The sequence below is a fragment of the Pleurodeles waltl genome, chromosome 2_1 (genome assembly GCF_031143425.1).
Source record: "Pleurodeles waltl isolate 20211129_DDA chromosome 2_1, aPleWal1.hap1.20221129, whole genome shotgun sequence".
Taxonomy (NCBI): Eukaryota; Metazoa; Chordata; class Amphibia; order Caudata; family Salamandridae; genus Pleurodeles; species Pleurodeles waltl.
Window position 1 is genome coordinate 687,936,565 of NC_090438.1, and position 26,678 is coordinate 687,963,242.

General features: G+C 46.5%; 1 protein-coding gene across 2 annotated transcripts in view; it reads left to right on the plus strand.

The window, feature by feature from the left end:
• Positions 1-26,678, plus strand: part of DDC (dopa decarboxylase) — a 505,341-nt gene that overhangs the window by 138,190 nt on the left and 340,473 nt on the right. For both annotated transcript variants that reach the window (XM_069216857.1, XM_069216865.1), the window contains exon 3: positions 869-982. In XM_069216857.1, the coding sequence (XP_069072958.1) occupies positions 869-982 (114 nt within the window). The remainder of the gene's footprint in view (positions 1-868; positions 983-26,678) is intronic.

Consider the following 26,678-nt stretch of genomic DNA (forward strand, 5'->3'; position numbering starts at 1 on the left):
GCACCAAAGGGGCAAACACAAGGAAAACATACGGTGAAACAACAACTGGTGAAAAATGCAGGGAACACTACCCCAGTTTCCTGCCTAAAGTGGCTCAGCATGCAATGTACTCTCTGCCAATCTAAAGCACCTTACAACTCAAAACTTTCACGCGCTATGCTCAATATGCGTTTTCAACCTGTTGGAACTGGAGTTCACTCTGTGCTGCTCCCCTTTCACCTCATTACAAATATTCAAACTTTCCTCATAGCTGACCTCCTCTAATTCAAAACTCTAAAACAGCTTACAACTCCCAACTACACTTCGGAGGTCTGCAATCTCACAGACATCAAGCTTCCCAGAGCTATCTCCATTTTTCCAAGATGTTGCCACATCTAGGCTGCATGCTTCCTCGCATCAGCATTTCTTGTAAAAAGTCATAGTTTATTGAATAAAAACAAACCTAAATATTAAAAAAATATTGTTGACATCGTTAATAATACTGCGCCATCTGTAAATGTCAAAGTTAAGTAAATAAAGTAAGAAAAAAGTCTACTGGTTGTCAATATTGGAATCATACCTTGCCAACAAGAAGTTACAGGAATGTAAACGATGGAACACCAGAATGAATTAAACATTCCATCTGCAAACAGTATAACATCAGAACCCTCATAATAGTTTAACAAACAGGTTTTGAGTAACTTGCCAAAGCACTCCCCGTGCATACGTAATTTCCAGCGACAACATATTCCATACTACAAGATGAAGTATAGCGCAGCGTCTGACCTCTCGACCAACAACATGCTGAAAATATTGAATGCTGTTTATTTGTTATTGAATTTATCTGTATTAAACAAGAGCGATCTAACAGGTGTTTTTTCATTTGCAGGTGACTCACTGGCACAGCCCCTACTTCTTTGCCTATTTCCCTGCCGGACAGTCATATCCATCTTTACTAGCAGACATGCTGTGTGGTGCTATCGGATGTATTGGCTTTTCCTGGGTACGTTTACTGTCATTCATCCCACCTGTTACATTGGGGAAATAAGAAATACCTATAATTGCCAAATTCTTATAATGAGGTACATGTGCACTCTCCAAACTGAAGGTAACATGCAACAAAAGCAAAATGAAGTGTGTGACTTCAAAGTGAAGGGCGTGCCGTCCGTCTTTAACGGCAACAGGGGCAGTGGCCCCCAATCTCAACATGTGCAGTGGTATTCCGGAACCCAGAGGTACCACTTCAACAAGAATCAGTGCTGATTCTGATGTTGCCCCTAAGAAATGGGAGGTAACATCGGGGATCAGTGATTCTGCATCAATTCCGGCATGTGTTTACTTATTTGCTGGTCATTTTTTATCTCCCGCTTACCGAAGGAGAAAACATTAGCTATCTAGTATTGTTTGATTTGTAACTTCAAAATCTGGAAGAAATATGGGGCCAGATGTATCATTATATCCAATAGCGATTACCTAAATGCGATGTTTTGCGAATCGCAATTAAGTAATCGCTATTGGAATATATGAAACTCCAGGAGTTTCATACTACGATTCGCAGGGGGTCGCAAATGGACCTACCTCATCAATATTCATGAGGTAGGCCACAATTTGCGAGCCATTGCCAATGGCTACAATCACAGGGATGGGGGCCTGCTGGGATCAGCAGACCACCATGTCTGTGATTGCTTTTCACTAAAGCAATTTTGTTTTTTAAATGCAGCCCATTTTCCTTAAAGGAAAAAGAGATGCATTTCAAAATGTAAAATTAAAAGTTTTCTTTTCATTTTTTAAGAGTAGGCAGTGGTCTGTGGGACCACTGCCTGTTCTTAAAAAACGCTTTTGCATGCATTCACAAAGGGGAAGGGGTCCCTTAGGGACCCCTTCCCCTTTGCGAATGAGTTACCACCAATTTGAAATTGGTGGTAACTGCGATTGTTTTGCGACCGCATTCGTGGTCACAAAACAATCACACATACCTCTGCGATTCGGTATTAGGAAGGGACGCCCTTGACACTCCCCTTCCTAATACAGAATCAGTATGTAGTCGCATATCCAATTTGCGATTCGGTAACAAGTTACCGAATCGCAAAGTGGACTTGTTACATACCAAAATGCATTTTGTTGATCGTAAAAATGTTTGATACATCTGGCCCATGGTCTCTGGCCATATTATTAATTGCATGGCCCTTTCAACAGGGCCACAATATGGTCAAGAAGGGATTATATCACAGACGTGCACCCCAACATTGCTTTACCATTCCCCATTAATTTCTGCCTAGTAACTAGAGAATGCACAAGTGGGCCTTAGTGGACTAAAAACACAAGCCCGATTCAGAAAGCCATTTGCATGTGTAAGCTTGACTTCTATAGTCGAATTAATAACTGTACGATTTAAAAAAATATGATACCATTGTCATAAATTCTTCTGCTCTTGTGTTATATTTCACCACGAACACATACTGTTGTGCATGAGTAATTTCCACATAAAGGGTAGGAAATGATAATTTAGGGAAAGGCTCCTAAAGACTGTATGGGAGCCCCCACAAATTCATGAGTTTGTTGCTATTGCCAAATTCCTCACTGAGTTCTTCCCACCCTAAAACTGATCAGAGATTTACACACGTCATGGGTGGAGGGAAATCCATTTCTAGAGTCGGACTGGGACAGAAAATTGGCCTGGGCACCACAATAAAAGTAGCCTCCATTTTCAAGTCACATTGTTAAAAAAATGGCCCTCATTTCCAAATCATGACAGTTTGAACTCGTAAAGACAGCTCTAATATGGGTTTTGCAAGATTCGTGTGATTGCATGCATTTGTGCTTGATGCCGGCAGTGTTTGTGGTAATACCAGAAAACAAAATCGGCTCATCAGACCACTAAACAGGCCGACAGGCAGCCATAAAAACGGCCTGCAAACTGACCTGCCAGACCAGCCTACGGGCACGGCCAGATCAGCCTACAGGCCAGTCTGACCTTGTCTGTTTCACAAATGGGAAGGAAAGGGAACAACCTTAAATTTGTGTAAATATTAGGAAAGAGGTTTCTCCACATAAGATTTTTTTCCCCATGGAAAACAAAAATGAAAATATGACGGTTCCATTGCATACATACACTGGAATTACACCATACTTAATTGTCGAAGCATACAGTGATGCATTGGGTAAATGCCTCTGCCAAAGAGAAAAAATAGGAATTCCCAAAACCTTCCCAGGATTACGCCTGGGTAGATGCAACTGGTAGAAGTTTCCAAGCATAAACTGGAAATATTTTGTGAATTCCAGAAAGTCAGAAATCTACATCCATGCTAAGTCATAGACATATGTATTCAATATGCATCTTTTCTTTGTGAACTGGGCTACATTTTCGGTTGCAAAAAATTTTTGTTCACATTTATCTGTCATGAGCAGTATAGGCTGGCTCAGTCCTAATTCATTTTGAATCCTTTGGTACACACACTGGTTGGATAGGAATGGTGGTGCATTCCATATTTTAGTTACTGAGCCCACTCTTTTGAAGACTTGTCTAATGGGCAACCACTTGCTATGGGATGTTTTTATCTTTTGAATACTGTTTACAGGCCTTTTCAAGGCTTTTTATGTCAATGCATTTTGTACCTTGGCTGGAGAAACAGCACAGTCCCCAGGCTTGTGTCTGAGCAGCAGTGACTGCTGCTCAGACCAATCCTGACGCTGCTTACATGCTATGTTTAGCATGTAAGCAGTGCCAGGATTGCTGGGGAGCCTGTGCTGGGACACCACATCGACGAAAGAGGAGAGACGAACGAGGCTGCGGCGTCCCTGAGGGTAAGTTTAATTTATTATTTTATTATTTTTTTTTCTCCCCTCATGTCTGTCCCCCACCCCCACCCCCCATCTCCTCCCTTTGTGATTTGAGGTGGCTGCCCTGGAGCCAAATTACGTTTTTCGTTTACAGGCAGGGCTTTAAAATATCCCTGCACATAGCCTAATAGGATTTGTTTTCTTTTGGCTGACATTCAGTATCTCATACAGGCTTAAGTGATCGTACCACCCTCTCTCCATAAGCGTACATTTAATTGTGACTATGACTGAAAAACTATAGAATTAAACAGGTATTACAGGTTCATACCAACATCAGGGCTTTTTAATAATTTGAGAAACATTCAACACAGTAGTGGTGGGGAATAACAAACAGAGAACAAGAGAAATTCAAGAAGAGAAAGGTTACCGTGAGCTGAGAAGGTCACCTGAAAAGTTAATTACTGGGAAGTCATTAAATCACTTGCTTATATTTGACATCTAGAGTATCATTGTTATGTTATGTTGTCATGTCATGTCCTGTCATGGCGTGTCATGTCATGTCATGTTATTTTATGTTATGTTTTTTCATAGGCATTTGTATGATGCTTATTATCATTTCTGTGCCACACGAGTATTTTCTGAATCTGGGCCTTCTTTGTGTTCTGGGATACTCACTGAGTCAAAGTGGTCTGCTAACGTATTTTGTTGTCGTTCCTATTGTTTAGCAAGTCATATTGGATAATGAGCAGAGAGGTCACAATACACTAATGCAGTGTTATATTACTGAATATATTAAATAGTGGCCGGCTATATCCGTTTATGGATCTGTGGGGAATATTTTATGCGGGCCCCAGAAATGGTCTCATTGCCACAGCTTCCACCAAAGAGCAGTTCCTCTAGTCCTCATAGTCATCCCTCAAAAGTGTGACCTGATGACAAATAATGTTACTGTTAGACCTGGCATCCTTGGTGTTGTCTCCCCTAACATTTTGCCTCTACTTCCCAGATTGTTGCTGTGTGCTGGACTCTGTTTTTGTTACTCTGGGCACTTTACCACTGCTGACCAGTGCTAAAGTGCAAGTGCTCCCTATGTGAAATTGTATGTGTAATTGGCTTTTCCATAATTGGCATATTTGATTTACTAGTAAGTCCTTAGTAAAGTGCACTAGAGGTGCCTAGGGCCTGTAAATCACTGCAGTACTGATTGTGCCACCCACATGAGTAGCCCTGTAAACAGGTCTCAGACCTGATACTGTAGTGTCTGTGTGTGCAGTTGTAACCTGCTAATTTGACCGGGCAAGTGTACGCACTTGTCAGGCCTAAACCGTCCTTTTTTATACATGTAAGGCACCCCTACTGTAGGCTCTAGATAGCCCCATGGGCAGGGTGCACTGCATGTTAAAGGTGGGATGTGTAGTGATGTGTTTTACATGTCCTAACAGTGAAATACTGCCAAATTCAGTTTTCATAGTTGCAAGGCCTATCTGTCTCGTAGGTTAACATGGGGGTTGCCTTTAAATATCCTTAAAGTGCAGTTTCCCTTTGAGAGCAGATCGAAATTTGGAGTTTGAGGTCTCTGAACTCACATTTTAAAAATACATCTTTAGTGAAGTTGTTTTTTCGATTGTGAGTTTGAAAATGCCACCTCTAGAAAGTAGGCATTTTCTTGCTTAAACCATTCTAAGACTCTGCCTAATTGTGGATTCCCTGTCTGGGTCAGACTGACAGTGGGGCTGTTTGTGAATTTCCTCTAGACAGTGACACAAAGGGAGCTGAGGTGTAGCCTGCATATCCTGATGAGCCATCTGGGCTAGAGTGGAGGGAGGAATGGCCACTTACACCTGAATGGGCTGTGCCTGGCCTCACACAATGCAGTCTCCAACCCCCTGGTGTGTGTCTGGGGGCAGGCCTGGTCAAGGCAGGATCTTGTGAACAACAGAGACTTTCCTTTGAAGTTTGTCAACTTCAAAGGCAGAAAGGGGTTCCAAAACCCAAAACCCCAGATTTTTAGATTACTTCAAGGTTTCTAGAGGAACCTCTGCCAGGAGAAAAGCTGAAGAGCTGAGGAGAAGTGCTGCCCATGCCTGAGACTGTGCTTTTTTCGGCCATCTTACAGTTGCTGCTTCTGCCTGTGAAAGGGGACAAAGACTGGACTTTGTTGTGCATTCCTGCTTGGGAGGTATCTCCAAGGGCTTGAACTGAGCTTGCCTCCTGTTTTTGAAGCCTCAGGGACAGAAAAGGCGTCACCAACCACTCTCTGAGTCTGCCTGCTGTGAACTCTAACTTGTCAGAGAGTGCCATACCAGTTCCTTGGCCCCTGAGAGTGAAATCCAGTCAAATGAACAGTGAAACGACATCAAACAACACAGTGGAATTTTGTAAGGACGCTGCTGCACTGAACCTGTGACACCGCCTGCACCTGAAGCCGTGGACCTCGCAGAAGTGAGACGATCCCACTAACATCGCAGGCCCAGCGTCACTGACGCCGCTGACATCCCAAAAACTCACAAGATGGGAGTGTCGTAACCCTGATGTTCGTGACACCCGCAGTGCCTGTGACCCTGCGTTGTGACCGCGACCCGTGAGGTCACCCTACTGCATCGTGACTTCACCGGACTTCGACTTTGCCGGAGGTGCCAGGGACTGACTCCCCGCAACCGATGCCGCCTCACCTCCACTGCTCCGCAGCAAGGACTTGACGCCTCTTCATGACGCCTCCACTCCTTTACCCCACAGCACCGGAACCAACGCTGCATCGGATCCAGCGACGCTTCGTTCCCCAACTCCAGGCACAGGCCTATTTTCCACACATTGTGGTAAGGTACTGTACCTGGGGGTCTGTGTGACTCCATAAATGGCATCAGTGGCGTTGCATTGTGGGAAATGACTCCATCACGCCGCCTCTTAACATCAAATTGCAGCATTACTGCTTCTAGGCACAATTTTTGTGTTTAAATTGCTAAAGTCATATTTGTATTGTGGATTTTTATTGTATTTGGTCTTGTTCTATTTAGATAAATAATTTACTATTTTTCTAAACCTGTGTGGTGTCCATTTTGTAGTGTTTCACTGTATTATTGTGTGTGTTGGTACAAATACTTTACACATTGCTTCTGGGTTAAGCCTTTCTGCTAGTGCCAAGCTACCAAGGGTGTAAGCGTGGGTTAACCAAGTTTGTTTCTCCTTTACCCTGACTAGAGTGAGGGTCCCGGCTTGGATACGGGGTAACCTGACTGCCAACCAAAGACCCCATTTCTAACAGTTACCCACTCTCATCGCCATACTTGAATCCTCTGCTGTCCCAAATCTCCTTCTGCTAAGACCCAAAAAATCCACAAGATTGGAAATAAGGTTTCATATGTGTTGACCCCACCCCCAAACACCACAATGCACCCAGTAATTAAAAACAACGGCTCTACACATCAGAGGCCATACGCGTCAGTCCTCATGCCTCCTTCACAAAGGGTCCACTCCATCAGGCTTTCCACTACTATGCCTTTAAATTCTTGGCCCCAGCAATACCCACTGCCTGTTTTCCTCCAAGCTCTAGGGAAAGACACGAGTCTGATTCATAAAATAGTTTGCATGTGTAAGCCTGACTTGTATGGTTGAATTTATTATAGCAATACGTCTGTCCAGTGTTACACCCATCCTATTCCAGGGAACACCAAACCAGGAGCCTCCCACTCTGAGGTATAGGAGAGTACCCCACAGACACACCAACCATCAAACCTGAAGACCCAAGTACTTCACCAAGACACCAAGCCTGAACGCCACAGCACCAGCTAAAGAAGAACTGTAAAGGCAGAGGGGCAGATGCCAGCCACGGTAGGAGACAGTTCAGAATTGAGGAGGGACGCAACAGGTAACGTGGGCAACAGGCAGTGCACAAAAAAGAGAGCATGTGTTGAGAGGCAGTCTGGGCAGTGAATCCAGAAAAAGCAATTCAGAAAAAGAAAAAGGGGAGAGGAACGCACAAAAATGCAAACAATAAGAGTGGATGAATTTTGAGCAACCATAAGTGCAGACTGATGTCCTTTGGGTCACAAGATAGCCCCAATATCATCCATATTGAACAATTCCATACTGGAAGAGAACAAACTTACTTGCTTTAACACATTGTGAGAAATGTGCAAACTGTCACACTTTCCAAATTTCTCTACAGTATGCACTCTACCCCTATATGCATTTTACCCCAAAATGTATTGTTCCACTGTCATGCCAGTTAAATTGTCTTCAAGATTGTGCTTCCCAAAACAGTGCTAACAGTGCAATGCAGTTTACCGGCGCGGCAATATATGTAGAAATATATCCCATTATATAAAGGATTACCACAAAGTCAATCCACACGTGGTCCCGAGAGCCAACATACAGTATACAAAGTGCATATGCAGGGCCCACCATTGCTATAGACATTGACTGTGCAATTGTTTGCCAGCTAAAGCTCAAAGAAATTAAAGGTCAGTTATACAGGTATTGCTTCTACAAATATTTACTATGCAAGAGAATGGTTGCAGATATTGTATTTATAAAAAATGTATTCGTTGAGAAAGATGTTGTCTACAAGTGTATCTGTGTGCACGTTGAATCGTCAACACTGGCATAGCACGGCTGCTACGAGCCTCAGTGCAAGCAAGGAAATTAACCCCTCTCTTCCTTTGCTGGGTCGTGAGTAGCAAAAGATAGCCATAACTGGGGTACAGTAAGCCCCTCTGATTTCTTCGTCTGTTACCACTGCACCTGCGGCACTAATAATCGCTACGCTCAAAGGCCCTAGAAGTATTGTATCCTGTTCACCGACTTCATTGAACATGGGTAGAGAGCACGATTTGACATATTTAAGGTGTTGCGTAATTCAAAATACTGATGATTATCTTATGGTGTGAATTGATATGAAATGCCTTCCAAGAGTGCATGCAATTCATTCAATATATTTATGACAGAAGAATGAATTATTTCCATATAAATAAATACAAATCATTGAAAAGGGCCTGGTGGCTAATAATATATTTAGTAAATAATAAATTTAAAATGTCCTTGTTCTGACTCTAGAATAATTAAAACATGTTCATGTCTTTAGCCCATATTTCTAAAATGTCAATATGAATAATACTGCAATAAAAGAAAAAGCAAAATGATGGCAGTGCATGTGAGTCCTCGTCATGGGGTTCCACAGAGTTCATCAGGTGCTTTCTTTCTCCTCTCTTCGCACTTCACAACCCTGCATTCACTCTCTTTTGCTTTAACCCCTTCGCTGCCAGGCCTTTTCCCCCTCCTGTGCCGAGCCTTTTTTTGGCTATTTGGAGCAGTTTGCGCTTAGGCCCTCATAACTTTTTGTTCACATAAGCTACCCACGCCAAATTTGCGTCCTTTTTTTCCAACATCCTAGGGATTCTAGAGGTACCCAGACTTTGTGGGTTCCCCAGAAGGAGGCCAAGAAATTAGCCAAAAAACAGTGAAAATTTCGTTTTTTTCAAAAAAATTGGAAAAATGGGCTGCAGAAGAAGGCTTGTGGTTTTTCCCCTGAAAAGGGCATCAACAAAGGGTTTGCGGTGATAAAATCACCAACTTCCCAGCTTTCAGGAACAGGCAGACTTGAATCAGAAAACCCAATTTTTCAACACAATTGTGGCATTTTACAGGGACATACCCCATTTTTACGATTTTTTGTGCTTTCAGCCTCCTTCCAGTCAGTGACAGAAATGGGCATGAAACCAACGCTGGATCCCAGAAACCGCAACATTTTTGAAAAGTAGACAAAAATCTGAATTCAGCAAGGGGTAATTTGTGTAGATCCTACAAGGGTTTCCTACAGAAAATAACAACTGAAAAAGAAAAATATTGAAATTGAGGTGAAAAAAACATCAATTTTTCTCTATGTTTTACTCTGTAACTTTTTCCAGCAATGTCAGATTTTCGAAAGCAATATACCGTTACGTCTGCTGGACTCTTCTGGTTGCGGGGATATATAGGGCTTATAGGTTCATCAAGAACTCTAGGTACCCAGAGCCAATAAATGACCTGCACCCTGCAGTGGGTTTTCAATCTATGCCGGGTATACAGCAATTCATTAGCTGAAATATAAAGAGTAAAAAATAGCTATCAAGAAAACCTTTGTATTTCCAAAATGGGCACAAGATAAGGTGTTGAGAAGCAGTGGTTATTTGCACATCTCTGAATTCCGGGGTGCCCATACTAGCATGTGAATTACAGGGCATTTCTGAAATAGACGTCTTTTTTACACACTGTCTTACATTTGGAAGGAAAAAATGTAGAGAAAGACAAGGGCCAATAACACTTGTTTTGCTATTCTATGTTCCCCCAAGTCTCCCGATAAAAATGATACCTCACTTGTGTGGGTAGGCCTAGCGCCCGCGACAGGATATGCCCCAAAACACAACGTGGACACTTCACAGAAAACAGAGGTGTTTTTAGCAAAGTGACTACCTGTAGATTTTGGCCTGTAGCTCAGCCGCCACCTAGGGAAACCTACCAAACCTGTGCATTTCTGAAAACTAGAGACCTAGGGGACGCCAAGATGGCGTGGCTTGTGTGGCTCGGACCAGGTTCTGTTACCCAGAATCCTTTGCAAACCTCAAAATTTGGCTAAAAAAACACATATTCCTCATATTTCTGTGGCAGAAAGTTCTGGAATCTGAGAGGAGCCACAAATTTCCTTCCACCCAGCGTTCCCCCACGTCTCCCGATAAAAATGATACCTCACTTGTGTGGGTAGGCCTAGCGCCGGCGACAGAAAACGCCCCAAAGCGCAACGTGGACACATCCAAATTTGTGAAGGAAAACAGAGGTGTTTTTTGCAAAGTGCCTACCTGCAGATTTTGGCCTGTAGCTCAGCCGCCACCTAGGGAAACCTACCAAACCTGTGCATTTCTGAAAACTAGAGACATAGGGGAATCCAAGATGGGGTGACTTGTGTGGCTCGGACCAGGTTCTGTTACCCAGAATCCTTTGCAAACCTCAAAATTTGGCTAAAAAAACACGTGTTCCTCACATTTCTGTGGCAGAAAGTTCTGGAATCTGAGAGGAGCCACGAATTTCCTTCCACCCAGCGTTCCCCCACGTCTCCCGATAAAAATGATACCTCACTTGTGTGGGTAGGCCTAGCGCCCGTGACAGGAAACGCCCCAAAGCGCAACGTGGACACAGCCAAATTGGTGAAGGAAAACAGAGGTGTTTTTTGCAAAGTGCCTACCTGTAGATTTTGGCCTGTAGCTCAGCCGCCACATAGGGAAACCCACCAAACCTGGTGCATTTCTGACAACTAGAGACCTAGGGGAATCCAAGATGGGGTGACTTGTGTGGCTCGGACCAGGTTCTGTTACCCAGAATCCTTTGCAAACCTCAAAATGTGGCTAAAAAAACACATGTTCCTCACATTTCTGTGGCAGAAAGTTCTGGAATCTGAGAGGAGCCACAAATTTCCTTCCACCCAGCGTTCCCCCACGTCTCCCGATAAAAATGATACCTCACTTGTGTGGGTAGGCCTAGCGCCCGTGACAGGAAACGCCCCAAAGCGCAACGTGGACACAGCCAAATTGGTGGAGGAAAACAGAAGTGTTTTTTGCAAAGTGCCTACCTGTAGCTTTTGGCCTGTAGCTCAGCCGCCACATAGGGAAACCTACCAAACCTGTGCATTTCTGAAAACTAGAGACCTAGGGGAATCCAAGATGGGGTGACTTGTGTGGCTCGGACCAGGTTCTGTTACCCAGAATCCTTTGCAAACCTCAAAAATTGGCAAAAAAAAACACATGTTCCTCACATTTCTGCGGCAGAAAGTTCTGGAATCTGAGAGGAGCCACGAATTTCCTTCCACCCAGCGTTCCCCCAAGTCTCCCGATAAAAATGATACCTCACTTGTGTGGGGTAGGCCTAGCGCCCGTGACAGGAAATGCCCCAAAGCGCAACGTGGACACATCACAGAAAACAGACCTGTTTTTAGCAAAGTGCCTACCTGCAGATTTTGGCCTGTAGCTCAGCCGCCACCTAGGGAAACCTACCAAACATGTGCATTTCTGAAAACTAGAGACCTAGGGGAATCCAAGATGGGGTGACTTGTGTGGCTCGGACCAGGTTCTGTTACCCAGAATCCTTTGCAAACCTCAAAATTTGGCTAAAAAAACACATGTTCCTCACATTTCTGCGGCAGAAAGTTCTGGAATCTGAGAGGAGCCACAAATTTCCTTCCACCCAGCGTTCCCCCACGTCTCCCGATAAAAATTATACCTCACTTGTGTGGGTAGGCCTAGCGCCCGTGACAGGAAATGCCCCAAAACGCAACGTGGACACAGCCAAATTGGTGAAGGAAAACAGAGGTGTTTTTTGCAAAGTGCCTACCTGTAGATTTTGGCCTGTAGCTCAGCCGCCACATAGGGAAACCTACCAAACCTGTGCATTTCTGAAAACTAGAGACCTAGGGGAATCCAAGATGGGGTGACTTGTGTGGCTCGGACCAGGTTCTGTTACCCAGAATCCTTTGCAAACCTCAAAATTTGGCTAAAAAAACACATGTTCCTCACATTTCTGTGGCAGAAAGTTCTGGAATCTGAGAGGAGCCACGAATTTCCTACCACCCAGCGTTCCCCCACGTCTCTCGATAAAAATGATACCTCACTTGTGTGGGTAGGCCTAGCGCCCGTGACAGGAAATGCCCCAAAGCGCAACGTGGACACATCACAGAAAACAGACCTGTTTTTAGCAAAGTGCCTACCTGCAGATTTTGGCCTGTAGCTCAGCCGCCACCTAGGGAAACCTACCAAACCTGTGCATTTCTGAAAACTAGAGACCTAGGGGAATCCAAGATGGGGTGACTTGTGTGGCTCGGACCAGATTCTGTTACCCAGAATCCTTTGCAAACCTCAAAGTTTGGCTAAAAAAACACATGTTCCTCACATTTCTGTGGCAGAAAGTTCTGGAATCTGAGAGGAGCCACAAATTTCCTTCCACCCAGCGTTCCCCCACGTCTCCCGATAAAAATGATACCTCACTTGTGTGGGTAGGCCTAGCGCCCGTGACAGGAAACGCCCCAAAGCGCAACGTGGACACAGCCAAATTGGTGAAGGAAAACAGAGGTGTTTTTTGCAAAGTGCCTACCTGTAGATTTTGGCCTGTAGCTCAGCTGCCACATAGGGAAACCTACCAAACCTGTGCATTTCTGAAAACTAGAGACCTAGGGGAATCCAAGATGGGGTGACTTGTGTGGCTCGGACCAGGTTCTGTTACCCAGAATCCTTTGCAAACCTCAAAATTTGGCTAAAAAAACATGTTCCTCACATTTCTGTGGCAGAAAGTTCTGGAATCTGAGAGGAGCCACGAATTTCCTTCCAACCAGCGTTCCCCCACGTCTCCCGATAAAAATGATACCTCACTTGTGTGGGTAGGGTTGCGCCCGTGACAGGAAACGCCCCAAAGCGCAACGTGGACACAGCCAAATTGGTGGAGGAAAACAGAGGTGTTTTTTGCAAAGTGCCTACCTGTAGATTTTGGCCTGTAGCTCAGCCGCCACATAGGGAAACCTACCAAACCTGTGCATTTCTGAAAACTAGAGACCTAGGGGAATCCAAGATGGGGTGACTTGTGTGGCTCGGACCAGGTTCTGTTACCCAGAATCCTTTGCAAACCTCAAAATTTGGCTAAAAAAACACATGTTCCTCACATTTCTGTGGCAGAAAGTTCTGGAATCTGAGAGGAGCCACAAATTTCCTTCCACCCAGCGTTCCCCCACGTCTCCCGATAATAATGATACCTCACTTGTGTGGGTAGGCCTAGCGCCCGTGGCAGGAAATGCCCCAAAGCTCAACGTGGACACATCACAGAAAACAGACCTGTTTTTAGCAAAGTGCCTACCTGCAGATTTTGGCCTGTAGCTCAGCCGCCACCTAGGTAAACCTACCAAACCTGTGCATTTCTGAAAACTAGAGACCTAGGTGAATCCAAGATGGGGTGACTTGTGTGGCTCGGACCAGGTTCTGTTACCCAGAATCCTTTGCAAACCTCAAAATTTTGCTAAAAAAAACACATGTTCCTCACATTTCTGTGGCAGAAAGTTCTGGAATCTGAGAGGAGCCACAAATTTCCTTCCACCCAGCGATCCCCCACGTCTCCCGATAAAAATGATACCTCACATGTGTGGGTAGGCCTAGCGCCCGTGACAGGAAATGCCCCAAAGCGCAACGTGGACACAGCCAAATTGGTGAAGGAAAACAGAGGTGTTTTTTGCAAAGTGCCTACCTGTAGATTTTGGCCTGTAGCTCAGCCGCCACATAGGGAAACCTACCAAACCTGTGCCTTTCTGAAAACTAGAGACCTAGGGGAATCCAAGATGGGGTGACTTGTGTGGCTCGGACCAGGTTCTGTTACCCAGAATCCTTTGCAAACCTCAAAATGTGGCTAAAAAAACACATGTTCCTCACATTTCTGTGGCAGAAAGTTCTGGAATCTGAGAGGAGCCACGAATTTCCTTCCACCCAGCGTTCCCCCACGTCTCCCGATAAAAATGATACCTCACTTGTGTGGGTAGGCCTAGCGCCCGTGACAGGAAACGCCCCAAAGCGCAACGTGGACACAGCCAAATTGGTGGAGGAAAACAGAGGTGTTTTTTGCAAAGTGCCTACCTGTAGATTTTGGCCTGTAGCTCAGCCGCCACATAGGGAAACCTACCAAACCTGTGCATTTCGGAAAACTAGAGACCTAGGGGAATCCAAGATGGGGTGACTTGTGTGGCTCGGACCAGGTTCTGTTACCCAGAATCCTTTGCAAACCTCAAAATTTGGCTAAAAAAAACACATGTTCCTCACATTTCTGTGGCAGAAAGTTCTGGAATCTGAGAGGAGCCACAAATTTCCTTCCACCCAGCGTTCCCCCACATCTCCCGATAAAAATGATACCTCACTTGTGTGGGTAGGCCTAGCGCCCGTGACAGGAAATGCCCCAAAGCGCAACGTGGACACAGCCAAATTGGTGAAGGAAAACAGAGGTGTTTTTTGCAAAGTGCCTACCTGTAGATTTTGGCCTGTAGCTCAGCCGCCACATAGGGAAACCTACCAAACCTGTGCATTTCTGAAAACTAGAGACCTAGGGGAATCCAAGATGGGGTGACTTGTGTGGCTCGGACCAGGTTCTGTTACCCAGAATCCTTTGCAAACCTCAATATTTGGCTAAAAAAACACATGTTCCTCACATTTCTGTGGCAGAAAGTGCTGGAATCTGAGAGGAGCCACGAATTTCCTTCCACCCAGCGTTCCCCCACGTCTCCCGATAAAAATGATACCTCACTTGTGTGGGTACGCCTAGCGCCCGTGACAGGAAACGCCCCAAAGCGCAACGTGGACACAGCCAAATTGGTGGAGGAAAACAGAGGTGTTTTTTGCAAAGTGCCTACCTGTAGATTTTGGCCTGTAGCTCAGCCGCCACATAGGGAAACCTACCAAACCTGTGCATTTCTGAAAACTAGAGACCTAGGGGAATCCAAGATGGGGTGACTTGTGTGGCTCGGACCAGGTTCTGTTACCCAGAATCCTTTGCAAACCTCAATATTTGGCTAAAAAAACACATGTTCCTCACATTTCTGTGGCAGAAAGTGCTGGAATCTGAGAGGAGCCACAAATTTCCTTCCACCCAGCGTTCCCCCACGTCTCCCGATAAAAATGATACCTCACTTGTGTGGGTAGGCCTAGCGCCCGTGACAGGAAAGGCCCCAAAGCGCAACGTGGACACATCACAGAACACAGACCTGTTTTTAGCAAAGTGCCTACCTGCAGATTTTGGCCTGTAGCTCAGCCGCCACCTAGGTAAACCTACCAAACCTGTGCATTTCTGAAAACTAGAGACCTAGGGGAATCCAAGATGGGGTGACTTGTGTGGCTCGGACCAGGTTCTGTTACCCAGAATCCTTTGCAAACCTCAAAATTTGGCTAAAAAAACACATGTTCCTCACATTTCTGTGGCAGAAAGTTCTGGAATCTGAGAGGAGCCACAAATTTCCTTCCACCCAGCGTTCCCCCACGTCTCCCGATAAAAATGATACCTCACTTGTGTGGGTAGGCCTAGCGCCCGTGACAGGAAATGCCCCAAAGCGCAACGTGGACACATCACAGAAAACAGACCTGTTTTTAGCAAAGTGCCTACCAGCAGATTTTGGCCTGTAGCTCAGCCGCCACCTAGGGAAACCTACCAAACCTGTGCATTTCTGAAAACTAGAGACCTAGGGGAATCCAAGATGGGGTGACTTGTGTGGCTCGGACCAGGTTCTGTTACCCAGAATCCTTTGCAAACCTCAAAATTTGGATAAAAAAACACATGTTCCTCACATTTCTGTGGCAGAAAGTTCTGGAATCTGAGAGGAGCCACAAATTTCCTTCCACCCAGCGTTCCCCCACGTCTCCCGATAAAAATGATACCTCACTTGTGTGGGTAGGCCTATCGCCCGTGACAGGAAATGCCCCAAAGCGCAACGTGGACACATCACAGAACACAGACCTGTTTTTAGCAAAGTGCCTACCTGCAGATTTTGGCCTGTAGCTCAGCCGCCACCTAGGTAAACCTACCAAACCTGTGCATTTCTGAAAACTAGAGACCTAGGGGAATCCAAGATGGGGTGACTTGTGTGGCTCGGACCAGGTTCTGTTACCCAGAATCCTTTGCAAACCTCAAAATTTGGCTGAAAAAACACATGTTCCTCACATTTCTGTGGCAGAAAGTTCTGGAATCTGAGAGGAGCCACAAATTTCCTTCCACCCAGCGTTCCCCCACGTCTCCCGATAAAAATGATACCTCACTTGTGTGGGTAGGCCTAGCGCCCGTGACAGGAAATGCCCCAAAGCGCAACGTGGACACATCACAGAAAACAGACCTGTTTTTAGCAAAGTGCCTACCTGCAGATTTTGGCCTGTAGCTCAGCCGCCACCTAGGGAAACCTACCAAACCAGTGCATTTCTGAAAACTAGAGACCTAGGGGAATCCAAGATGGGGTGACTTTTGTGGCTCGGACCTGGTTCTGTTACCCAGAATCCTTTGCAAACCTCAAAATTTGGCTAAAAAAACACATGTTCCTCACATTTCTGTGGCAGAAAGTTCTGGAATCTGAGAGGAGCCACGAATTTCCTTCCACCCAGCGTTCCCCCACGTCTCCCGATAAAAATGATACCTCACTTGTGTGGGTAGGCCTAGCGCCCGTGACAGGAAATGCCCCAAAGCGCAACGTGGACACATCACAGAAAACAGACCTGTTTTTAGCAAAGTGCCTACCTGCAGATTTTGGCCTGTAGCTCAGCCGCCACCTAGGGAAACCTACCAAACCTGTGCATTTCTGAAAACTAGAGACATAGGGGAATCCAAGATGGGGTGACTTGTGTGGCTCGGACCAGGTTCTGTTTCCCAGAATCCTTTGCAAACCTCAAAATTTGGCTAAAAAAACACATGTTCCTAACATTTCTGTGGCAGAAAGTTCTGGAATCTGAGAGGAGCCACGAATTTCCTTCCACCCCAGCATTCCCCCATGTCTCCTGATAAAAATGATACCTCACTTGTGTGGGTAGGCCTAGCGCCCGCGACAGGAAATGCCCCAAAGCGCAACGTGGACACATCACAGAACACAGACCTGTTTTTAGCAAAGTGCCTACCTGCAGATTTTGGCCTGTAGCTCAGCCGCCACCAAGGGAAACCTACCAAACCTGTGCATTTCTGAAAACTAGAGACCTAGGGGAATCCAAGATGGGGTGACTTGTGTGGCTCGGACCAGGTTCTGTTACCCAGAATCCTTTGCAAACCTCAAAATTTGGCTAAAAAAACACATGTTCCTCACATTTCTGTGGCAGAAAGTTCTGGAATCTGAGAGGAGCCACAAATTTCCTTCCACCCAGCGTTCCCCCACGTCTCCCGATAAAAATTATACCTCACTTGTGTGGGTAGGCCTAGCGCCCGTGACAGGAAATGCCCCAAAGCGCAACGTGGACACATCACAGAAAACAGACCTGTTTTTAGCAAAGTGCCTACCTGCAGATTTTGGCCTGTAGCTCAGCCGCCACCTAGGGAAACCTACCAAACCAGTGCATTTCTGAAAACTAGAGACCTAGGGGAATCCAAGATGGGGTGACTTTTGTGGCTCGGACCTGGTTCTGTTACCCAGAATCCTTTGCAAACCTCAAAATTTGGCTAAAAAAACACATGTTCCTCACATTTCTGTGGCAGAAAGTTCTGGAATCTGAGAGGAGCCACGAATTTCCTTCCACCCAGCGTTCCCCCACGTCTCCCGATAAAAATGATACCTCACTTGTGTGGGTAGGCCTAGCGCCCGTGACAGGAAATGCCCCAAAGCGCAACGTGGACACATCACAGAAAACAGACCTGTTTTTAGCAAAGTGCCTACCTGCAGATTTTGGCCTGTAGCTCAGCCGCCACCTAGGAAAACCTACCAAACCAGTGCATTTCTGAAAACTAGAGACCTAGGGGAATCCAAGATGGGGTGACTTGTGTGGCTCGGACCAGGTTCTGTTACCCAGAATCCTTTGTAAACCTCAAAATTTGGCTACAAAAACACATGTTCCTAACATTTCTGTGGCAGAAAGTTCTGGAATCTGAGAGGAGTCACAAATTTCCTTCCACCCAGCATTCCCCCACGTCTCCTGATAAAAATGATACCTCACTTGTGTGGGTAGGCCTAGCGCCCACGACAGGAAACGCCCCAAAGCGCAACGTGGACACAGCCAAATTGGTGAAGGAAAACAGACCTGTTTTTAGCAAAGTGCCTACCTGCAGTTTTTGGCCTGTAGCTCAGCCGCCACCTAGGGAAACCTACCAAACCTGTGCATTTCTGAAAACTAGAGACCTAGGGGAATCAAAGATGCGGTGACTTGTGTGGCTCGGACCAGGTTCTGTTACCCAGAATCCTTTGCAAACCTCAAAATTTGGCTAAAAAAACACATGTTCCTCACATTTCTGTGGCAGAAAGTTCTGGAATCTGAGAGGAGCCACAAATTTCCTTCCACCCAGCGTTCCCCCACGTCTCCCGATAAAAATGATACCTCACTTGTGTGGGTAGGCCTAGCGCCCGTGACAGGAAATGCCCCAAAGCGCAACGTGGACACAGCCAAATTGGTAAAGGAAAACAGAGGTGTTTTTTGCAAAGTGCCTACCTGTAGATTTTGGCCTGTAGCTCAGCCGCCACATAGGGAAACCTACCAAACCTGTGCATTTCTGAAAACTAGAGACTTAGGGGAATCCAAGATGGGGTGACTTGTGTGGCTCGGACCATGTTCTGTTACCCAGAATCCTTTGCAAACCTCAAAATGTGGCTAAAAAAACACATGTTCCTCACATTTCTGTGGCAGAAAGTTCTGGAATCTGAGAGGAGCCACGAATTTCCTTCCACCCAGCGTTCCCCCACGTCTCCCTATAAAAATGATACCTCACTTGTGTGGGTAGGCCTAGCGCCCGTGACAGGAAACGCCCCAAAGCGCAACGTGGACACAGCCAAATTGGTGGAGGAAAACAGAGGTGTTTTTTGCAAAGTGCCTACCTGTAGATTTTGGCCTGTAGCTCAGCCGCCACATAGGGAAACCTACCAAACCTGTGCATTTCTGAAAACTAGAGACCTAGGGGAATCCAAGATGGGGTGACTTGTGTGGCTCGGACCAGGTTCTGTTACCCAGAATCCTTTGCAAACCTCAAAATTTGGCTAAAAAAACACATGTTCCTCACATTTCTATGGCAGAAAGTTCTGGAATCTGAGAGGAGCCACAAATTTCCTTCCACCCAGCGTTCCCCCACGTTTCCCGATAAAAATGATACCTCACTTGTGTGGGTAGGCCTAGCGCCCGTGACAGGAAATGCCCCAAAGCGCAACGTGGACACATCACAGAAAACAGACCTGTTTTTAGCAAAGTGCCTACCTGTAGATTTTGGCCTGTAGCTCAGCCGCCACCAAGGGAAACCTACCAAACCTGTGCATTTCTGAAAACTAGAGACCTAGGGGAATCCAAGATGGGGTGACTTGTGTAGCTCGGACCAGGTTCTGTTACCCAGAATCCTTTGCAAACCTCAAAATTTGGCTAAAAAAACACATGTTCCTCACATTTCTGTGGCAGAAAGTTCTGGAATCTGAGAGGAGCCACGAATTTCCTTCCACCCAGCGTTCCCCCACGTCTCCCGATAAAAATGATACCTCACTTGTGTGGGTAGGCCTAGCGCCCGTGACAGGAAACGCCCCAAAGCGCAACGTGGACACAGCCAAATTGGTGGAGGAAAACAGACCTGTTTTTAGCAAAGTGCCTACCTGCAGATTTTGGCCTGTAGCTCAGCCGCCACCTAGGGAAACCTACCAAACCAGTGCATTTCTGAAAACTAGAGACCTAGGGGAATCCAAGATGGGGTGACTTGTGTGGCTCGGACCAGGTTCTGTTACCCAGAATCCTTTGCAAACCTCAAAATTTGGCTAAAAAAACACATGTTCCTCACATTTCTGTGGCAGAAAGTTCTGGAATCTGAGAGGAGCCACAAATTTCCTTCCACCCAGCGTTCCCCCCACGTCTCCCGATAAAAATGATACCTCACTTGTGTGGGTAGGCCTAGCGCCCGTGACAGGAAATGCCCCAAAGCGCAACGTGGACCCATCACAGAAAACAGACCTGTTTTTAGCAAAGTGCCTACCTGCAGATTTTGGCCTGTAGCTCAGCCGCCACCTAGGGAAATCTACCAAACCAGTGCATTTCTGAAAACTAGAGACCTAGGGGAATCCAAGATGGGGTGACTTGTGTGGCTCGGACCTGGTTCTCTTACCCAGAATCCTTTGCAAACCTCAAAATTTGGCTAAAAAAACACATGTTCCTCACATTTCTGTGGCAGAAAGTTCTGGAATTTGAGAGGAGCCACAAATTTCCTTCCACCCAGCGTTCCCCCACGTCTCCCGATAAAAATGATACCTCACTTGTGTGGGTAGGCCTAGCGCCCGTGACAGGAAATGCCCCAAAGCGCAACGTGGACACATCACAGAAAACAGACCTGTTTTTAGCAAAGTGCCTACCTGCAGATTTTGGCCTGTAGCTCAGCCGCCACCTAGGGAAACCTACCAAACCTGTGCATTTCTGAAAACTAGAGACATAGGGGAATCCAAGATGGGGTGACTTGTGTGGCTCGGACCAGGTTCTGTTTCCCAGAATCCTTTGTAAACCTCAAAATTTGGCTAAAAAAACACATGTTCCTAACATTTCTGTGGCAGAAAGTTCTGGAATCTGAGAGGAGCCACGAATTTCCTTCCACCCAGCATTCCCCCACGTGTCCCGATAAAAATGATACCTCACTTGTGTGGGTACGCCTAGCGCCCGCGACAGGAAACGCCCCAAAGCGCAACGTGGACACAGCCAAATTGGTGAAGGAAAACAGACCTGTTTTTAGCAAAGTGCCTACCTGCAGATTTTGGCCTGTAGCTCAGCCGCCACCTAGGGAAACCTACCAAACCTGTGCATTTCTGGAAACTAGAGACCTAGGGGAATCCAAGATGGGGTGACTTGTGTGGCTCGGACCAGGTTCTGTTACCCAGAATCCTTTGCAAACCTCAAAATTTGGCTAAAAAAACACATGTTCCTCACATTTCTGTGGCAGAAAGTTCTGGAATCTGAGAGGAGCCACAAATTTCCTTCCACCCAGCGTTCCCCCACGTCTCCCGATAAAAATGATACCTCACTTGTGTGGGTAGGCCTAGCGCCCGTGACAGGAAATGCCCCAAAGCGCAACGTGGACACAGCCAAATTGGTGAAGGAAAACAGAGGTGTTTTTTGCAAAGTGCCTACCTGTAGATTTTGGCCTGTAGCTCAGCCGCCACATAGGGAAACCTACCAAACCTGTGCATTTCTGAAAACTAGAGACCTAGGGGAATCCAAGATGGGGTGACTTGTGTGGCTCGGACCAGGTTCTGTTACCCAGAATCCTTTGCAAACCTCAAAATGTGGCTAAAAAAACACATGTTCCTCACATTTCTGTGGCAGAAAGTTCTGGAATCTGAGAGGAGCCACGAATTTCCTTCCACCCAGCGTTCCCCCACGTCTCCCTATAAAAATGATACCTCACTTGTGTGGGTAGGCCTAGCGCCCGTGACAGGAAACGCCCCAAAGCGCAACGTGGACACAGCCAAATTGGTGGAGGAAAACAGAGGTGTTTTTTTGCAAAGTGCCTACCTGTAGATTTTGGCCTGTAGCTCAGCCGCCACATAGGGAAACCTACCAAACCTGTGCATTTCTGAAAACTAGAGACCTAGGGGAATCCAAGATGGGGTGACTTGTGTGGCTCAGACCAGGTTCTGTTACCCAGAATCCTTTGCAAACCTCAAAATTTGGCTAAAAAAACACATGTTCCTCACATTTCTGTGGCAGAAAGTTCTGGAATCTGAGAGGAGCCACAAATTTCCTTCCACCCAGCGTTCCCCCACGTTTCCCGATAAAAATGATACCTCACTTGTGTGGGTAGGCCTAGCGCCCGTGACAGGAAATGCCCCAAAGCGCAACGTGGACACATCACAGAAAACAGACCTGTTTTTAGCAAAGTGCCTACCTGCAGATTTTGGCCTGTAGCTCAGCCGCCACCAAGGGAAACCTACCAAACCTGTGCATTTCTGAAAACTAGAGACCTAGGGGAATCCAAGATGGGGTGACTTGTGTGGCTCGGACCAGGTTCTGTTACCCAGAATCCTTTGCAAACCTCAAAATTTGGGTAAAAAAACACATGTTCCTCACATTTCTGTGGCAGAAAGTTCTGGAATCTGAGAGGAGCCACAAATTTCCTTCCACCCAGCGTTCCCCCACGTCTCCCGATAAAAATGATACCTCACTTGTGTGGGTAGGCCTAGCGCCCGTGACAGGAAATGCCCCAAAGCGCAACGTGGACACATCACAGAAAACAGACCTGTTTTTAGCAAAGTGCCTACCTGCAGATTTTGGCCTGTAGCTCAGCCGCCACCTAGGGAAATCTACCAAACCAGTGCATTTCTGAAAACTAGAGACCTAGGGGAATCCAAGATGGGGTGACTTGTGTGGCTCGGACCTGGTTCTGTTACCCAGAATCCTTTGCAAACCTCAAAATTTGGCTAAAAAAACACATGTTCCTCACATTTCTGTGGCAGAAAGTTCTGGGATCTGAGAGGAGCCACAAATTTCCTTCCACCCAGCGTTCCCCCACGTCTCCCGATAAAAATGATACCTCACTTGTGTGGGTAGGCCTAGCGCCCGTGACAGGAAACGCCCCAAAGCGCAACGTGGACACAGCCAAATTGGTGGAGGAAAACAGAGGTGTTTTTTGCAAAGTGCCTACCTGCAGATTTTGGCCTGTAGCTCAGCCGCCACCTAGGGAAACCGACCAAACCTGTGCATTTCTGAAAACTAGAGACCTAGGGGAATCCAAGATGGGGTGACTTGTGTGGCTCGGACCAGGTTCTGTTACCCAGAATCCTTTGCAAACCTCAAAATTTGGCTAAAAAAACACATGTTCCTCACATTTCTGTGGCAGAAAGTTCTGGAATCTGAGAGGAGCCACAAATTTCCTTCCACCCAGCGTTCCCCCACGTCTCCCAATAAAAATGATACCTCACTTGTGTGGGTAGGCCTAGCGCCCGTGACAGGAAATGCCCCAAAGCGCAACGTGGACACAGCCAAATTGGTGAAGGAAAACAGAGGTGTTTTTTGCAAAGTGCCTACCTGTAGATTTTGGCCTGTAGCTCAGCCGCCACATAGGGAAACCTACCAAACCTGTGCATTTCTGAAAACTAGAGACCTAGGGGAATCCAAGATGGGGTGACTTGTGTGGCTCGGACCAGGTTCTGTTACCCAGAATCCTTTGCAAACCTCAAAATTTGGCTAAAAAAACACATGTTCCTCACATTTCTGTGGCAGAAAGTTCTGGAATCTGAGAGGAGCCACGAATTTCCTACCACCCAGCGTTCCCCCACGTCTCTCGATAAAAATGATACCTCACTTGTGTGGGTAGGCCTAGCGCCCGTGACAGGAAATGCCCCAAAGCGCAACGTGGACACATCACAGAAAACAGACCTGTTTTTAGCAAAGTGCCTACCTGCAGATTTTGGCCTGTAGCTCAGCCGCCACCTAGGGAAACCTACCAAACCTGTGCATTTCTGAAAACTAGAGACCTAGGGGAATCCAAGATGGGGTGACTTGTGTGGCTCGGACCAGATTCTGTTACCCAGAATCCTTTGCAAACCTCAAAGTTTGGCTAAAAAAACACATGTTCCTCACATTTCTGTGGCAGAAAGTTCTGGAATCTGAGAGGAGCCACAAATTTCCTTCCACCCAGCGTTCCCCCACGTCTCCCGATAAAAATGATACCTCACTTGTGTGGGTAGGCCTAGCGCCCGTGACAGGAAACGCCCCAAAGCGCAACGTGGACACAGCCAAATTGGTGAAGGAAAACAGAGGTGTTTTTTGCAAAGTGCCTACCTGTAGATTTTGGCCTGTAGCTCAGCTGCCACATAGGGAAACCTACCAAACCTGTGCATTTCTGAAAACTAGAGACCTAGGGGAATCCAAGATGGGGTGACTTGTGTGGCTCGGACCAGGTTCTGTTACCCAGAATCCTTTGCAAACCTCAAAATTTGGCTAAAAAAACATGTTCCTCACATTTCTGTGGCAGAAAGTTCTGGAATCTGAGAGGAGCCACGAATTTCCTTCCAACCAGCGTTCCCCCACGTCTCCCGATAAAAATGATACCTCACTTGTGTGGGTAGGGTTGCGCCCGTGACAGGAAACGCCCCAAAGCGCAACGTGGACACAGCCAAATTGGTGGAGGAAAACAGAGGTGTTTTTTGCAAAGTGCCTACCTGTAGATTTTGGCCTGTAGCTCAGCCGCCACATAGGGAAACCTACCAAACCTGTGCATTTCTGAAAACTAGAGACCTAGGGGAATCCAAGATGGGGTGACTTGTGTGGCTCGGACCAGGTTCTGTTACCCAGAATCCTTTGCAAACCTCAAAATTTGGCTAAAAAAACACATGTTCCTCACATTTCTGTGGCAGAAAGTTCTGGAATCTGAGAGGAGCCACAAATTTCCTTCCACCCAGCGTTCCCCCACGTCTCCCGATAATAATGATACCTCACTTGTGTGGGTAGGCCTAGCGCCCGTGGCAGGAAATGCCCCAAAGCTCAACGTGGACACATCACAGAAAACAGACCTGTTTTTAGCAAAGTGCCTACCTGCAGATTTTGGCCTGTAGCTCAGCCGCCACCTAGGTAAACCTACCAAACCTGTGCATTTCTGAAAACTAGAGACCTAGGTGAATCCAAGATGGGGTGACTTGTGTGGCTCGGACCAGGTTCTGTTACCCAGAATCCTTTGCAAACCTCAAAATTTTGCTAAAAAAACACATGTTCCTCACATTTCTGTGGCAGAAAGTTCTGGAATCTGAGAGGAGCCACAAATTTCCTTCCACCCAGCGATCCCCCACGTCTCCCGATAAAAATGATACCTCACATGTGTGGGTAGGCCTAGCGCCCGTGACAGGAAATGCCCCAAAGCGCAACGTGGACACAGCCAAATTGGTGAAGGAAAACAGAGGTGTTTTTTGCAAAGTGCCTACCTGTAGATTTTGGCCTGTAGCTCAGCCGCCACATAGGGAAACCTACCAAACCTGTGCCTTTCTGAAAACTAGAGACCTAGGGGAATCCAAGATGGGGTGACTTGTGTGGCTCGGACCAGGTTCTGTTACCCAGAATCCTTTGCAAACCTCAAAATGTGGCTAAAAAAACACATGTTCCTCACATTTCTGTGGCAGAAAGTTCTGGAATCTGAGAGGAGCCACGAATTTCCTTCCACCCAGCGTTCCCCCACGTCTCCCGATAAAAATGATACCTCACTTGTGTGGGTAGGCCTAGCGCCCGTGACAGGAAACGCCCCAAAGCGCAACGTGGACACAGCCAAATTGGTGGAGGAAAACAGAGGTGTTTTTTGCAAAGTGCCTACCTGTAGATTTTGGCCTGTAGCTCAGCCGCCACATAGGGAAACCTACCAAACCTGTGCATTTCGGAAAACTAGAGACCTAGGGGAATCCAAGATGGGGTGACTTGTGTGGCTCGGACCAGGTTCTGTTACCCAGAATCCTTTGCAAACCTCAAAATTTGGCTAAAAAAACACATGTTCCTCACATTTCTGTGGCAGAAAGTTCTGGAATCTGAGAGGAGCCACAAATTTCCTTCCACCCAGCGTTCCCCCACATCTCCCGATAAAAATGATACCTCACTTGTGTGGGTAGGCCTAGCGCCCGTGACAGGAAATGCCCCAAAGCGCAACGTGGACACAGCCAAATTGGTGAAGGAAAACAGAGGTGTTTTTTGCAAAGTGCCTACCTGTAGATTTTGGCCTGTAGCTCAGCCGCCACATAGGGAAACCTACCAAACCTGTGCATTTCTGAAAACTAGAGACCTAGGGGAATCCAAGATGGGGTGACTTGTGTGGCTCGGACCAGGTTCTGTTACCCAGAATCCTTTGCAAACCTCAATATTTGGCTAAAAAAACACATGTTCCTCACATTTCTGTGGCAGAAAGTGCTGGAATCTGAGAGGAGCCACGAATTTCCTTCCACCCAGCGTTCCCCCACGTCTCCCGATAAAAATGATACCTCACTTGTGTGGGTACGCCTAGCGCCCGTGACAGGAAACGCCCCAAAGCGCAACGTGGACACAGCCAAATTGGTGGAGGAAAACAGAGGTGTTTTTTGCAAAGTGCCTACCTGTAGATTTTGGCCTGTAGCTCAGCCGCCACATAGGGAAACCTACCAAACCTGTGCATTTCTGAAAACTAGAGACCTAGGGGAATCCAAGATGGGGTGACTTGTGTGGCTCGGACCAGGTTCTGTTACCCAGAATCCTTTGCAAACCTCAATATTTGGCTAAAAAAACACATGTTCCTCA